Source organism: Solanum stenotomum, chromosome 5, assembly GCF_019186545.1.
Source record: "Solanum stenotomum isolate F172 chromosome 5, ASM1918654v1, whole genome shotgun sequence".
Taxonomy (NCBI): Eukaryota; Viridiplantae; Streptophyta; class Magnoliopsida; order Solanales; family Solanaceae; genus Solanum; species Solanum stenotomum.
In genome coordinates, this window is record NC_064286.1 from 52,971,202 (window position 1) to 52,988,404 (window position 17,203).

The 17,203-nt window shown below is 28.5% G+C and overlaps 1 protein-coding gene across 1 annotated transcript; it reads right to left on the reverse strand.

The window, feature by feature from the left end:
* Positions 1-8,437: 8,437 nt before the first annotated feature.
* LOC125865816 (uncharacterized) lies at positions 8,438-9,267 on the reverse strand. Its single transcript, XM_049546070.1, has 2 exons — positions 8,948-9,267; positions 8,438-8,653 (listed from the first exon to the last, which is right to left on the reverse strand). Exons 1-2 carry the CDS (start codon positions 9,196-9,198, stop codon positions 8,515-8,517), a joined length of 390 nt encoding a protein of 129 aa, XP_049402027.1. The 5' UTR covers positions 9,199-9,267; the 3' UTR covers positions 8,438-8,514.
* Between the last annotated feature and the right edge of the window lie 7,936 nt (positions 9,268-17,203).

Below are 17,203 nucleotides of genomic sequence, written 5' to 3' on the forward strand. Positions count from 1 at the left end.
CCAATGACCCACAAACCACAACTTCAGTTTATCATTGTGATATGTATAAATGTAAGTTTTATCTTTCCCTTTTTTTTTACTTGACACAACAATAAGTGTATACATATACACAACATAAAAGATACACATAGATTTATACAGTTAATGTATAAATATACATTATATAATTTAGTTTGTATAATTATTAAAGTGTTAAACTGCATATATAATGAAATTAACAAAAACAAGTAAGTAAAAGACTTAATCGATCAAATGAGTATATTACAATCAAAAAACTGAAAGTTCAAAACAGTAAAGGTTGTTATGCATGTCATTTGCATATTCAAAAAAAAAAACCAGAAATTTAGTACTGTTCTAATTAATTGTGATCTTTTCACTACTATCACAATCCCTATGAATCCTGGTTGGCCTTTCTGGTGCCTCACTGTCATTAGTGGCATCGGCTTGGATCTTTTGCACCCCATAGTTCCAAAATAAAGAAGCATATTGAATACATGTGAACTCTGAATCGAAGGAATTTGGAACCACATTTCCATTACTGATATGGTCTGCATAAGCAGCAACATATAGTCCACAATCGCTGAAAATAAAACACATCCAATTTTATGGTCAGTATAAAATTAACAATAACTATTTGAATAAAAATAACCATAATAAAACTTACAGGCTTCCTGCATCTTGTTGTGGTATATCATTGACATAAATCATTTCAAAAGAGTCACATTCAGAGTGGGACTTGTACTTTGGGTGTGAAGATATGTCAATGCCTTTCTTCCCATAAAAATCAGACTTAGATAAATACATGGGAACAAGTTGTGCATATTTCTTGATCTCATTCTCAACTGACGAATCGTGTAGGGCACCACCCCTAAGAGAATCATAGATCTGTATAGATCTATCATTAATAGACACAACGATCAAAATCCAATGAAAGATCTCCTTGATGTTAACAGGAATGAGGATGTTATCAACTGTATGCCAAGGTCTAGCAACATGCATTCTGTATCCGTTAATATACTCAATAATCGACTCCTCTGTACTTTCCTTGTTAATATTACTTTCAAAATTATAATAAGCATCCCAGACATTGGTAATCAGATTACTGAAATTGCAATCGACAGTGATAAAACTGAATGCATTGGTGTCGGAGTACTTGGCTCTTTTGCGTATATAATACAAAATGACATCTACGTGCTGTAAAAATAAGAAGATATAAATTATACATTTATACAACCACAATTTTATAAGCAACCAGTATAAGACATGAATCAACACAACAATAAGACAATGTAAAAATAATGATTATACAGTACAATGACCCACAAACAACAAACTCAGATTTATCAAAACAGTAAAGGTTGTTATGTATGAATCAGCACAAAAAATCTATAGAGAAACAGTAAATGTATATAACACAAATAACATTATATAAAAAGTTCATTTATACAGAACATGTCAACTGTATAATGAAATAAATAATGTAAAGCTTACCGAGTCATCAAGCAATTGATTTTTGTATGCAAGCCTATAGAACCAGTTCTTGTTTTGGACTGTGACAATTCCAAAATGAAACCACATTTGTAAGACAGACTTGTTCTTTTTGTATCGCTCTTTTTTGCCATTCCTAACAAAATAACAATAAAAAGACAAATTTATACAAATATACACATATAAAATTAAATCTCTATATTTAACAATTACTAAATGATTTACTTTGTGTTGTGTCTAACAAGCAGCCCTTCATTTAACCATTTCCAGAAATGAATATACAGAGTTGTACGCTCCAAATCAGACATTGCAACAAATGGATGTTTCAAATCAAAGGAGAAATGGAACCTTGATGAACTACCTGAAATGTATAAAGACATAAATAATCTGTATAAGACTTAACATTTATTGATATATATATATTACTATGTAAACAGTTAATTTTGTTGTACCAGACTCTGAACCGAATGATGTCACATAAGGCGATGTGTTGAATGGGCCTGGACGCCTTTCCCTATGAATTGGTAATGGTGTATGCGCGTCCACAGCTAACAAAGGATGTAACACCATGCTTCTTTCTGGATTAATGTTTGGCTGGTCATCATGTACCATTTGAAGAGGTGCTGGAGGCATTAAAACTTCTTCAACAACTAACTCATTGACATTGGATGATCCTGCTTTGTTTGTATCTGAAAATTCTTCTTTTTCCATCTTTTCAGTTTGATCGTGTATAACATTCAACAAATCCTGCTGTTATATAACAATAAACAAAATATATGACAAGAACATACAATTGATCCGATTATATACAATTATAAAGTAATATGACAAGAACATACAAAAGATGAATTGTTGAAGTCTGTTTGATCATCCATGAATTGAGATCCCTCTTTGACCACTTCAATTGGAACATCTTCACAATTCTCCTTCTATGTATAAAAGTATAAACATATATTTATATATTATAAAATTACAAAAAAAGCTATTGAAGAATTCAAACCTCAGAATTGTTTTGAACCTCAAAAATATTGGAAGTGTTCTGAACCTTAAAATTGATTGGAACTCCAGAATTGTTGTGACCCTGCAACAAATATAACTTTGTATATTAGTAATAATTATTTCAACATTATTATACAGTTTGTTACAAATTGAATATTGCTATTAAATTATACAATAGATAATTATACATTTGGACAGTTACTTAGTTATATATGTATAATAATAATATCTTTACACATACATGTACATGTATATGTATATGTATGTTATTTGTTTGGAAACATTTTAACTCTATATGTATGTTAGTTTATTTGTATATAACAATTGATAACGTTGTTTATAACACAAAAGAAATAAATTACCTGTGGCTCGGAATTACTGAATTGTTGAACTAAAGGGCTAAATGCTGATTGCCCAGCTGGAGAGTGTAATTTTGACTGGTGAATACTAACTTCTGGAGTAAATGATGGGACTGATACTCGAACAACCTTCTGCAGATTTTTTAAGAAAATATACATTATATACAAAAGGCCATAAAAGTTTAAATAATGAACAAGATAAAATAGGTATAATACCTCTTGATCATTTAGATCATTAAAAACAGATTGACAGTTCAATTCAGATGGTAAATGTTGAGAAGGTTCTTCGGATTGACACCGACTGGCACTTTATCTGTAACTTCTACACCATCACCCTGAAAGAAAAATATTAAATGTATATTTATCATAATTATGTATAATATATATGTATTGATCTATATTAACAAACCTTATCTTCCTCATTCTTTGATTTGATAGAATCCAACACAACTTTGAAGTTGTTTTCAATGAAGTTCCTTAAATCAGTAAACTATTTCTCCATCTGAAATTGGACATATATAGGTAACTTTAACGCTAAATATACAAATTAAAAATAATTTTAATAAATAAAAACAATTAAAAAATAAATACCGAGAGTTTGAATTGATCAAACTCATCACGCGATATACTGAAATCATGTGACTTGCTGGTAGATGGTATTTCAAAAGGAACACTTGATTTAATCTCAACATTTTGCTTAATGCATGTATAGGATGGAACATTAGCATGTTTTTTGGCCTGCCTCTTTGGAAGTGGTGACTTAGGTCTTTTTGCAACATTGGCACGTCGGGGAGACTTTATTAAACAAGGCTGCTTTGAAATGACCCTAGGGGTTGTCTTCTTCTGAATAGGAATGACTGTCTGCCTTGATTTCTTCTGTGGAGGCGACAAACAAGTATCAAAATTTTCTTTTCCCTTGTTATTTATTGGACATGGAGGATCCTGAAAATCATTGTCCGAAGCATTTGTAGCTGTTGTTTCTGTTGGAGATGAATCTGATTGAACATACTCAGGAGGTAATTCAAGAATCTTGAGTTCCATTGGAGTTGAAGTTATATTCTTAAAAACAAGCTGCAAAATATAGACATGTTCATATTGACATATTCATTATACAAAATGTTTACTTAATCAACTGTGAAAACATATATACAGTTTATATATATATACATTAGACAAACTTATATGTATAATTATACAGTTTATAAGCTTATATATACAAATGAGCTTATGTTTATAAAGTTCACATACTTATAGGTATATTTATACATTGTCAAAAACTTGTATAAATAATAATACATGGAGCAAATTTATACATATAGTTTTCTATAGCACAAACTGATACATATATTTATACATTTGTATATTTATACAGTTATATATGTATACTATATTTATACAGATAATATATTATACATAAAATTGTACAGTGCGTACCGGATTGTTGTCGTCTCTGAACATGCCCTTAGCAAAATAGCTTAGACGAGGGAAATCTTTTTTTGTCTTCCAGTTAAGTATCCTAGGGATGTGATGAGATACCTTAACAGCAATTTCCTCATCAAAATTCGAACAACATTCATAAAACCACACTTGCAAAGCAAGTGGGAAACCATACAACCTGAAATACTTCCCATCGTGTTTGATCTTAGTGTGCAAATGCAGAATCAGCAGGTCAAAAGCCTTTTTACCCCATGGGTAGTCAATGTATCTGCCCGATTCAACCAAATCAAAGTCTTTCCTATCAATAACAGTACTGGTTGGTTCTTCCGAAAGGATGAATGAATGTATATAAAACAATATAGCAAACTTCACCGCATCATCATCATTATCCCCCCAAACCTTATTATCAAACTTTTCAACCAACTGACTCTTGGTGATGGCTTTTTCGACTCCAAAATACTGAAGAATAATTCTGTTTGGTTCTTCGGTATTAAAGACAAAATCCTTCTCATTGTCTGAACATTTTAACCCAGTTATTATAGCAAAGTCACGAATGGTGAATCGCAAAGTGGTGCCATTCACATGTATCAGGATTGCATCTTTTGAGCTACCCTCAATTTCTCTCAAAAACATGCACCTAATCAGTTGTGCTTGAACATGACACCTACGAATGCTAGATAATTGGGCAAAACATGTTGTTCCACAAAATTCTTTATACTGTGAAATAGTAAGCTTTGTAGCTAACACTTTCATTACTTCAATATTTGTGTAACACTGCATGTGAGGTATGCGTGTTGGTTCTCTTTTTCCTAAAAACTTAACAGCCTGAAAAAATGCATATATAATTTTACTAAAAATACACACGTATACATAATTAAGACACAAGTACAGATATCAAAATGTATGAAATAGCTTTTAAATGAAAATAACATATACAAGTTTTATAAAGAAAAAATACATTATACAAACTAATTTCAACTGTATAAATGTTTATATTGTATATATAGATAAATTGTTGTACCGCTACGAACACAATAACTATTGATATTATACTTATACAAATAAATTCAAATGCATAATTGTTTACATTGTATATATAGTGAAATACAAACCATTTATGTATGTGTATAAGTTTGTGAAATTGTATATGTCTAAAGGAAGATTATACAAATAGGATCCTTATACAATGAAAAAAACTTATACATAAAACAATGCACAAAACTGTATAAATGTTTATAATGTATATATATTATACATTATACAACAAATTTCAAATGCATAGTTGTTTACCTTGTATGTATAGTTAAATAGTTCTATTTTATACACTTAACTTTGGATATTAACATAGTGACTATATAAAACTGTATAAACAAACAGTTATAAGACATGAATCAACACAGAAAATATAAGAAAAATATATAATCGTAACATATACAAAAATAATGATTATACAAATACCTCATCATGCTCCAATAAGCCAGAAACAACAACTTCCTTTCTTTTTGCATTCTCTTCTGTATAATTAGTTGTTTTTTCTTTCCTTTTTTTACTTGACCCAGCAGCAAACTGATCTTTCTTACCTCCCTCCACAATTTTGATGTTGGATTGTTTCGATTTCGCACTCATTCCCTCCAATCTGATTGGGTTATTTTTCAATTTGGATTTGATCTCTTGCATTGTGTTGGATTTGAACATTGAACCTGAAACTTTCCCAAAATCCTGAGTTAAACCCAAAGAAAAAGATGGGCGTTCAACACTATTTTCGACATGCAAGGGTATACCTCTTGTGAATCTTTTAGATGGAGATTGGGCATCCATTGTTTGAAGGAAAACTTTGTATGGATTATGAACTGATGTGAAAAATAGCTTGAAAAAATTGAAAAAAAATAGACAAAAATTAAAAGTAATCGATTGAGATAAGTTTTGGCGGTACCTGAAATTTTTGAAGGGATTTTGAAACCGCGATGCTGGTGGAGATTTGAAATTTCAAACTAATTTTGGGGAGAAAATTTGGGAGAAATTGAAGGAAAAAAGAGATATAAACGAGAAGAAGATATTGTATAAAAGGAAGAGATTAACGTCAATTTTTTTTTTTTACTTATACAATTCGGTGGAGCCATTAAATAGCAAACTGACCGAAACTTTGCTCCTTAAAGGAAATAAATGAAACGATAGCTACTGTATTTATTTTACATTAAAAGTTTGCCATTATGTACAATTTCCAACACACTTGAATTTAAGCTCATGTCACATTGCCATGTTTGATTCTGACAGGCTTGGATTTAAACTCATTTGTTGTTATCGTAAAACATGATTAGTCGAGGGTCATATTATGATCCAATCAATTCAATATTTGCTTCAATCAACTTGATTATGTAAAAATGAGCTAAATAATACAATATTTCGAGTAAAAAATGTTATTTTTTTAATTTTATTTTTCCTTTGATTACCAATGTGAAAATCGCTATTAAAAAGAAAACGTACATACTAACGTTCAAACAATTCTTATTCATAAACCGTAAATGTTGTCATGAGAAAAAAGAGCCTTCAATGAAAGAGTAATTACTTTACCCACTTTTATAACCATCGACCTTAATTCATCTAAAAAATTTGTAACATTGATTTATCAATTTATTTTATTTTATATTGAAATTTGTAGGAAAGAAAGATTTTTTTTTTTAAATGCTAAAAATATTTTAAATTTTGGATTAAACTACTCAAATATTCATATTATTAGATAAAAAAATTTACACAACAAGATCTAAGATGATGTATTACACATATATGGCTAACTTATTAACTTGAAATGACCCTAATAACATTATTAGTATCAAATTCTTGTTGTAAACTCAACAATAGTATACCTTATAAAAATATTACATATTAAGTATTGATAAAGTACATAGTGCACCGAAAGTAATAACTAGTTTTGAATAAGCTTTTGACTAAATAGTTTGGACACAAAATTAAATATCTTTTAAAAATTAGTCTTGATGATACTAGATTGATTATTATACCATTAATATATACGCTATGACACAAAAAGGATATATATCAATGGTATAATAATCCAATCTAGTATCATCGATTCTATTTATGACACAATAAAGAAATGTAACTTCGAACAATTCAATTAATAATGAATAACGTGGATTAAGATTGAATTATCATATTTTTTTATCCATCAAAAACATTTGATAATCCTATCAATAATCGAAAAAGAATGGTCTGTATATCATAAATTATGGATGGATCCTAGTTGTTAAATATGCCATTACCTTCATATCATATTTAATAATTATTTTTCCTAATTAATGTAACATTACCCATTATACCAAATAAAAAAAATATTATTTTCTAATACTTTTCATTTGATATTTAATAAATATCTTTTCTTATTTATATACATCAAAATTTTAAAAAAATTGTTATTCAATTTATTTTTTTCATTTGGTTAGATATATCACTAGCCTCCTATAATGTTTAATAAATACCATTATCCTGATCATACGATATTGAATAAATTGTTTTCCTTTTTTTATATGGTGCAATTATTTAGGGGAAGAAAACGCAAGTAGATAGTATTTTAAAAAATTATTACATGTATACATCAATATTAATTAATTATAAATTATAACATATAAAATAGTATATTCTAGTATAGAGAATCACTTTTCCATGCCAAAGAAATAGGGAATGATGAATTGTACATTTCTTATAGTTTTCTTCTGCTTTCCTTACATGTTGTCTTTTCTTTTTTTTTTCTAATTTTTTTCTTTAGTTATTTATACATAATTATTTGTGAAAGGGTATTATATATAGTGTGGTGTGTGTGGGGTGGGGGTACTTTGTATATAACCATGTAAAGCTAATGCACATTACTTAAAAGGCATGTCATTCAACATCTACAAAATATAGAATTATAAAATTAATGTGCTAACGTATAAATATTGATTAAATAACGCTTATTGGTAAAGTTTGCTTTCCGGGATGATGGTTGTAAACTCCACTTTGCAATATGAGGTCACATCTTCGATACCAGCATTGTTTGATAGAAATTAATTGGAGTTTTTAAGCAAGAGAATTTGATGAAGTTTGAGTAAGTTCAAATGTATGAAGGAGTTACAAGTTCCATAGGTACTTGCCCAAATTAAAAAAATAAAAAAAGGTCTAGAGGTACAAAGGAAATACTAGTACATATAATTATTATTATTATGTGATGTGTTGGTGTTTACTTGTCTACTTGGTTGAGCTTGCCAAGACCATTGCAATTTGCACAAACAATCTGAACTTGATCTTTTCTAGCTGCATTTGCTTTCAAAGCTGCTCCTCCTTTCCTCACAAATCCTGCTCCATCACATTCTGGACACCTATAATACAAACACATTCAAAGCATCAATTGGAAGACACGTGACGGATTCTGAAATTTTAGACATAATTTCTGAATCAATAAATCGTAATTGATCCATAGATTTCTCGAAATAAACAAAGTTGGATAACTTTCGAACAATTCAATTTATTTTTAGGCAATTTCATTTATTGAGCGGTCCCTTTTCCTATGGATCATTCCATCCTTAATCAGATGTCTCGGCCCTTATGAATTGCAGATGGTTAATAAACAGTACTAAAAGGACAAATTGAAGCAAAAAGGGGGAAAATAGTACAGGTCTTTGCGGGAAAAGAGTATAGGGAAAGCAGTTCCAAGCAATGCAACAGCAGCAGCGCCAGCAATTAAGTAAACGGTTCCGTCGGATGAAACATCTCCAATGGCGGCCACAACTTTCAAGGATCTCTGTTTTTTGTTTTTCTGAGTTGTGGTAGAACAAGATGAAACATTTGTACCAAGAAAATTTGATGGAATTACAGGGGATTTCTTGGCTGAGAATTGCACACAAGCTATAGAGGAGGAGGCCATGGTGAAAGTGTTATATGTTGTGATTTGTTTTTCTTGGATGTGAGATGATGAGATATGGTGTAGTCATTAGTAGTATAAATCAAGTGTTATCCACAGAGAAATCAGAGATTGAATTGTTGTTGCTGCCACATGTGTGAGAAAAATTGGATAAGGAATCCACATCAGACTCGAGGATAAGTGGGGTCACTAATATGACTCTGCTAGAATGGTTAAGATTTTATCGTTAGTAATTAAATGTCTTGAGTTTGAGTTCTGAAAATGAAAAATATCTTGGTAGGAGTATTGTCCTCAAAGGTGATGATCGAGTCCTACAATGTGTGAATTCTAATTGGTAAGACTTCAATATGGATATCGAACGTCACATATGGAAAAAAATGAAAAGGATAAGTGGGGTCCCAAGTTCTAGATTTTCGCTGTCCAACCAGTTTTTCTGTGTTAGTTTTTTGTTTGGGTGTGAGTTTATTCGTGATTACTCTTGTACTATTACTATCATACAATTTTCTTCTTAACTTATCCATCTTCTTGGACAATTTTTTTTCTCAAAATATCTTCACTACAATTTATACTATTTTTTTCTGGCTTACAATTTTGACTAAAAGTATCTTCGATTTTGGTTAAAAGATGTAAATTTGGAGTATCAAATTGGTATAAAGTCTTGACTTGGTGAATCGAAAATGAGATGTTATTAAGAGCATGTTTGGATGGGCTTTTAAGCTGGTCAAACTGGCTTAAAAGCCAGTTTTTGACTTATTAGAGTGTCTGTCAATTATCAAAGTGACTTATTTTAAGTCAAAAATGACTTATTTTAAGCCAAAAGCTAAAAGCTAGGGGAGGGGAGCTTCTTCTTTTTTTAACTTAAAAATCTTTTTATGTTGACCAAGTATATTACCTTTTTGCCCTTAATTCTTTTTATACAATTTTCAAATTGCCCATATTGAATTATTATTATTTTATTATTATTATTATTATTATTTTATTTTATTTAATTATTATTATTATTTTATTTTTTTATTTTATTATTATTATTATTATTATATTATTATCATTATTATTATTATTTTATTATTATTATTTTATTATTATCATTATTATTTTATTATTATATTATTATTATTATTATTTTATTATTATCATTATTATTATTATTATTATTTTATTATATTATTATTATTATTATTCCTCTTATAAATAATTTGTGGTGGTAAAGAAATATGTGATATTTTATTATTATTATTATTATTATATTATTATTATTATTATTATTATTATTATTGTTATTCCTCTTATAAATAATTTGTGGTGGTAAAGAAATATGTGAATGATAGGAAAATATTATTACTTATGGATGTAAAATATAAATTAATTTTGTTTTAATTTTTTTTAAAGTATAAAAACCTTAAATTAATCAACTTTTCATCATGTTAACAACTTAAAGGGTATTTCAGACATTTTGATAAAAAAAAGTGTTTACCAGCACTTATTTGCCAAACACATCAACAACTTTTTTTTCAACTGCAACACTTTTATCCAAACACATAACTACTTATTTTAAAAATAAGTTCCAGCACTTTGAAAAGTTACTTTTTAAAAGTTACTTTTTTTAAGTCAATCCAAACGGGCTCTAAATCATATTATATTTTTAGGCTGACTTAGCTCATTAACTGCTACTAGAGCCCAATTAGAAGAGTCGAGTGTGAACATGACATAGTAATAATGTGAATGAGTGAGTCTACGTATTGCCTTTGCTTATCTTTGCCTTTAGCGGCCACACTTTGGATGATGTGAGTGACACAAAAATTTGTACCTAGATAAACGTCCAATGAATCTTGGTGATCCACCTCGTAAGACTTAGTAAGGAGAAGATTATTGGATATTCAAACAAAATTGGTCATAAGTAGTTGATAAAAAAAAAGAACTAATGTAAAGTGTAATAATATCTTTTAACGATGTAAGACTTTTTGACAACTTATCAAACTTTCATAATTTGTGTATACCTTACCTATCTCTTGTTGGATAGTGTGTTTAGGGGCCCTTTTGTTTCATACATTAAAAATAAAACAATCCATGAAAAGTTGAAGTATCATGTTACATTTTTGCTTATATACGGAGAAGATAGTAGAATTGTGGTAAAAATATTCTCAATTTTTTAATACGTGATCAACTATTAAAGATCCACCAATAAAGTTTCAATCCCAATGAAATGACTTATAGGGTCAATCGTCAGTGGTGTTCGTAGGATTTTTTTTGAGCAATGTCGACATTTAAAAAATTATAACAACATTATACTAATAAAAATTACTTAAAACATACTAATAAAACATAAATTAAAAAAAAAACAATTCACCACAATAAGTTTTCATAAAATTAAGTTCATAAGAAAATAATGAATAAATTCAAGAAATTTCGACTAGAACTAAAAAGATGAAAAGAAAAATATGAACGTTCAATTGAATTCTTACAATGCAATTATAGTTCGCTTGGATTGTTTAATCGCTCATGCCATGCGCCAAACCAACGGACCAAGATTGGTTATCATTTTATGAATTTATGATTTATTTTAGTAGTAATCATGTTTTTTCAGATTATTTGTTTATATATATAATATTAAAAAAATTGACGACGTAGTGTTGGTGACACCCTTTGATATAAGGTCGGTACGTTCCTGATCACAATTTAATATTTTAATATTTAACTTTAAAATTTTGTTTTTACTCTTAAAGAAATCATTTAGGCCCTGTTTGGAAGGACACCCTGGTAATTTAATTTGGTGTAATTAGGTGTAATTACATTGTCTGTCCTGTTTGGTTGGACATGTAATTACTTGGTCAGCAGGTAATTGGTGTAATTGGCAGGAGTAATTACACTCTCCAATTCACAGATGCTGTGAATTGCTGGTAATTACATCACTGATTACTTTTTATTATTTTTTTAATTTCTATTTTTTATTTTTTTGTTTTAGTTTTTTTACTTCTATTATTTTAAGTTTCCATTTTTATTATTCTAAAAATTTCTAAAAGTTTATTTTTCATTTTATATTATTATATTTCATTTTCTTGTCATTCTCAACCTTACTTCATGTGATTCTTTGCAATTTTTTCATATTATCTATTTCTTCATGCCATGCTTATTTTCTCATTAACATAATTTTATTAGTATTCTAATTTTTATATTAAAATAGAATTTATTGTTGAGTAAGGTTATAGACTTACGTCTTTTCTTTTTTTTTTTTAAAATAAAAATAAATCATATTTATGTATGCTATGTTGAAATTTGCGATAAGAGTATTATGTTAAATTTTTTGTTTTGAATGTATAACTTATGTTATATTTTCAGTTTCATTTGTTTTAGTAATATTGAATTCACATTGTAAGTCATTTTTTAATTAGACTTGATAGATTATCTTTTTGTCAAACATTTTAATAATTTATGACATTTTATATATTAACCTTTTTATCAAACATGCATTTCACGATGTTGGTAGAAACTTCATACTTTTAGTTTTTATGATCAATTCAATTGAAATATATTAATTTGAAAAAATATAAATCAATTATTTTTTCATAATATTAGTTAAGAACATATGTTTATTAATTAATATATTTTCAAAAAATAATATATATCTTAAATATTTAATTTAATATAGTTTATATAGTTTCTTATTTGTCTTTTATAAATTTTAAATAATTAATTTTTATTTTTAAAATTTAATACAATTTTATGATTACAATTGTGCATCCAAACACAACATGTGTAATTACACTGTGACATCCAAACATGACATGTGTAATTACAGTATAATTACACTGTGGCAACCAAACAGGTCAATGTAATTACTAGATTGTGTAATTACTAGGCTTACACCAATTTCAATTACCAGGTGGCGTTCCAAACAAAGCCGTAGCCACACAAATGGTCCATGAATATTTCTAACCACAAATGTCAAAAAAAAATTATTTCTTTCTTAAACTTTGTAAGAAAGTCAAATAGTATCACATTAATTAAGACGAAAAGAATAATAAGCAAAAGTTCAAGATAAAAGAAGATGTATTTGGTATATTAATTTAAGGGTGGCATTGTGTCGGGCAATCGGGTCGATTCACTAATTACAGAATGTGGTCGCTCTGTGTCTGGGTTGGATATTGGGTTGGGGTTACCGGGTCCTACAAATCCGAGTATTTTTGGGTTTGATGTATCTTGTGCAGTTCCCGGACATATTGGTTCGGGTTTCAACTAAAGAATATTTTCTTATAAATTTTTTAAAAGTATTTTTTAAATCACTTCATGAATGTTAAACATAATTTTAAAATTTAGAGTAAACAATTAGGCTGGATTGGTTAAACTGGTACTATCAAATCACAAATAGTATTAGTTCAATCGATTCCGATTATCGATTGAGGTTTGTGCTCGGTCGATTCCAGATCTTCAAGGCGAACTGACATGTCACGACCCACAAGTCTTAGGTTGGTTCAATCTTAGCTACTACCAGATCTGATTCGATCTTGGAATGACTCGGCCTAATTGACACTCTTAGATTAATTTAGGACCGTGCATAAAGAGCTTCTAGGTGACGAATCAACATGAAAGTCACGTATCCTGCTTTTGTACCTTGTTTTATGGGTGGAGATCCAAAAAGAGAATAAAAAATAAAAAAAGTATATGTAGGGTTAAAATTTTATTTTATGTATATATTAAATGTTGAATCTTATTGACACAGAAAGAAGATCAAATATGTAATAACTATAGTAGGTTTGTGGCATCTTTCATTAAAAAATGACTCTTTTCATTTCGTTCAACTCCTTCTTTACGTATCTAAGTTTGAGTGAAATTACTATGTGTTTTTGAAAGCTATTTCATTCAATATCTTCAGCTTATTTCATTCAACTTTTCCGCTGTTGATTTTAAAGCTAGGATAGCAAAATTGTAAAGGATTTTCAAAATTTCTCAAAATTCATTTTGAAATGATTCGAGACTTGATATAAACCCAATGTGTAAATTCATAAAACTCACGAGCTCTCTAAGAAATGGTCCAAATGCTACAAAAACCAAGAAAATGAAAATGACATTTGGCTTTCTAGGGAAGGAGCAGTAAAAATGACATTTTTCAAATATTAATTTCCAATATTATTAATTAGATATATTTTGTCTTAAATTTCAACACGATCATAGATTAAATTATTTCAACCAGTACAATCTATGATGTCTTTTTACTAAAGTAACATAATTAAGTTTTCTAACAGAAAAACTGCAAAACTTTCACCCTAGTAACACAAAAATCACTACTACTGATTTTCCTGTTATCTTTGATTTTTTNCCAATATTATTAATTAGATATATTTTGTCTTAAATTTCAACACGATCATAGATTAAATTATTTCAACCAGTACAATCTATGATGTCTTTTTACTAAAGTAACATAATTAAGTTTTCTAACAGAAAAATTGCAAAACTTTCACCCTAGTAACACAAAAATCACTACTACTGATTTACCTGTTATCTTTTATTTTTTATTGTTATTGTCTAATTTGCTTTGATTATCATATTATTTTTCTGTTATCTTTGATTTTATTATTGTTGTTGTCTAATTTGCTTTGATTATCATATTATTTATTATTGCTACTACAATTTTCTCCATTTTATTCTATATGGCATTTCACTTTCTTTTTTTTTTCATTTTAGAAAGTGATTTTGTTATTATCAACTTGATTCGAAGGTCTATTCTAAACAGTCTTCTTACCTTCATATTATCCGAATCACAATCCCTTAAATGATCAAAATTGCTCAAATGATACCTAAAGAATTAATTAAACCTAGTAGTACAAAAGAAAAGAGACCATTTTATTAGTTTTCTCCGCAAATTTGGTATTTTAATTTTCATGTGACCAATAGTTTTCTTTAGCCAATTTTGAATATTATTTTTATGTGACCAATAATAGTTTTCTTCATAGCTAGAAACAAATGCATAGTAGGTAATTTTATATAGATATCAATGACATTAGTGTTTTATTTAATATTTGAGATTGAGTGTTATTTAGAAACTTCACTAGCAATAGGGTCAACTGAGGTAACTGAAAGCAACAAGTAACAAATTAATTAAATCTTGGCTACTATCGTGATCAAAGTTCAATTTGAGCTTTCAAATTCTTAGCAACGTTATACTAATTAATTATAATTTCCCTCTGAAATATGACTATAGAAGTTAAAAATTGAAAGTTGAAACTATATAATATAATTAAATGTTATCCACTTACTATTTTCTAAGTTTACCTATTATTATTAGATAAATAAGAGATAACGTTGATAAATGAACTAGTAATAGAATTGCACAATTAACTATATCACCAATGTTTCATACATAGAATTGTAGATAAATGTAAAGTATATATTATTACCTTAAGTTTAAATTTTATGCAAAATCAATGTAGTGTATCTATATGTCTGTTTTAATCTAAATTATACACTTATCTTTTAGCGAAAACACTATTTATAAGATTTTTTTCCCCCAATTAATAATTGTTATTCATGTATTGAGCGACTTCATCAAATTACCGTTCACTCGGGTCTTAATCGTGTTTAAATATTCTTTCTTAGTTAGAACTTAAATATATATATATATATATAAATATGTTCTCTTTGTCATTTTCACTTGGAAATCATGAATTTTTTCACCAATTTTTGTATCAAAGTTGTGTCACATGATTGTGACTATCAACAATATAACATACTCATTTTAAGGTATGATAATAATTCACCTATATATAGGTAAACTAAATTCGGAGTGTTCATGACATTTACTAATATATATGTATTCTTATTCTTTAGCAAAAACACTATTTATAGGGGAACATATAGTGAGTCACTCCAACTTGTACTTTGCTTGGACATTTGCTCTTCAACTAATCTATTTTTTGCGTTATTCAACAACTCAATTCTCAGATGGGTGTAAATTTGAAATTAACGTGTAAGATAAGAGTATTTCTTTACTATTAATATAAAGAGTGATACTGCAAAAAGATGAAAAGTTACGGAGTAAATTAACAAATCGTATAGACATGAAGGGTTAAAAAAGCAACGAGTTCAATTATAAATATAAGGTGAAATGAAAGCCACATTATTACAAGTTTAATGGACACAAATATTAACCATTACTGTCTTTTTACTTCTTTTATGACTTGAACCCACAACTCTAAGATTGTAGGGTGCTTAACATCTAAAAAACCTGCCTGAAAAAGGAGAAAGATTACAGAATTGTACTAAAATTTTTTTAGACTTTTTTATCCGTGATCAGCTACTAAAAAGTTAATATGACTTATAGGCAAAGATCCACCAATCTTTGGCGCATCAAACGGTCCTCATTAGTGACGGAGTCAATTTTTTTTATTAAGGAATTCAAACTATAGAAATTTAAATACGAAATGATTACAAGATGATAAATCGGAGGCGAAAATAAAAGGAAAGACTAATCTTAACCTGATTTATTTTACGCTTTGTTGTCATTTATAACATATAATTCCTTCCCCTTTTTCCCTACTCCATCTAGCTTCTTAAAAATTTCTTGTGCATTTTAGGTAAAGATTAACTTTGAAGAAAAAAAACAAAAGATAATATCTTCTTGATATCTTAAAAAAGTCACTTATTTTAGAGGATATTACAAAATCTAAAATATCATTTAAAAAGAAATGAAGTGTCACGACCCAAATTCACAAGTCGTGATGGCACCTATGTTCCCAACGAATAGGTAAGCCAACCCAACATATTTACCAATTATGATTAACTAATGAGGTAAAAGGTAAACAACGAGTAAAATTTTTAACGCTAAGTTCCTTATAAATATGAAATGCGGAAAGCTAAAATACTACCCCAGATATTGTGTCATAAGTACAAGAGCCTCTAAATATGATGCAAGTCTAAAACTAAATGACACATCCAAACATAAGGGATATTCTGTCTGAATACTAAAATAACAGAATAAATAAGAGGTAGAAGGAGGTGTGGGCCACGGAATAGC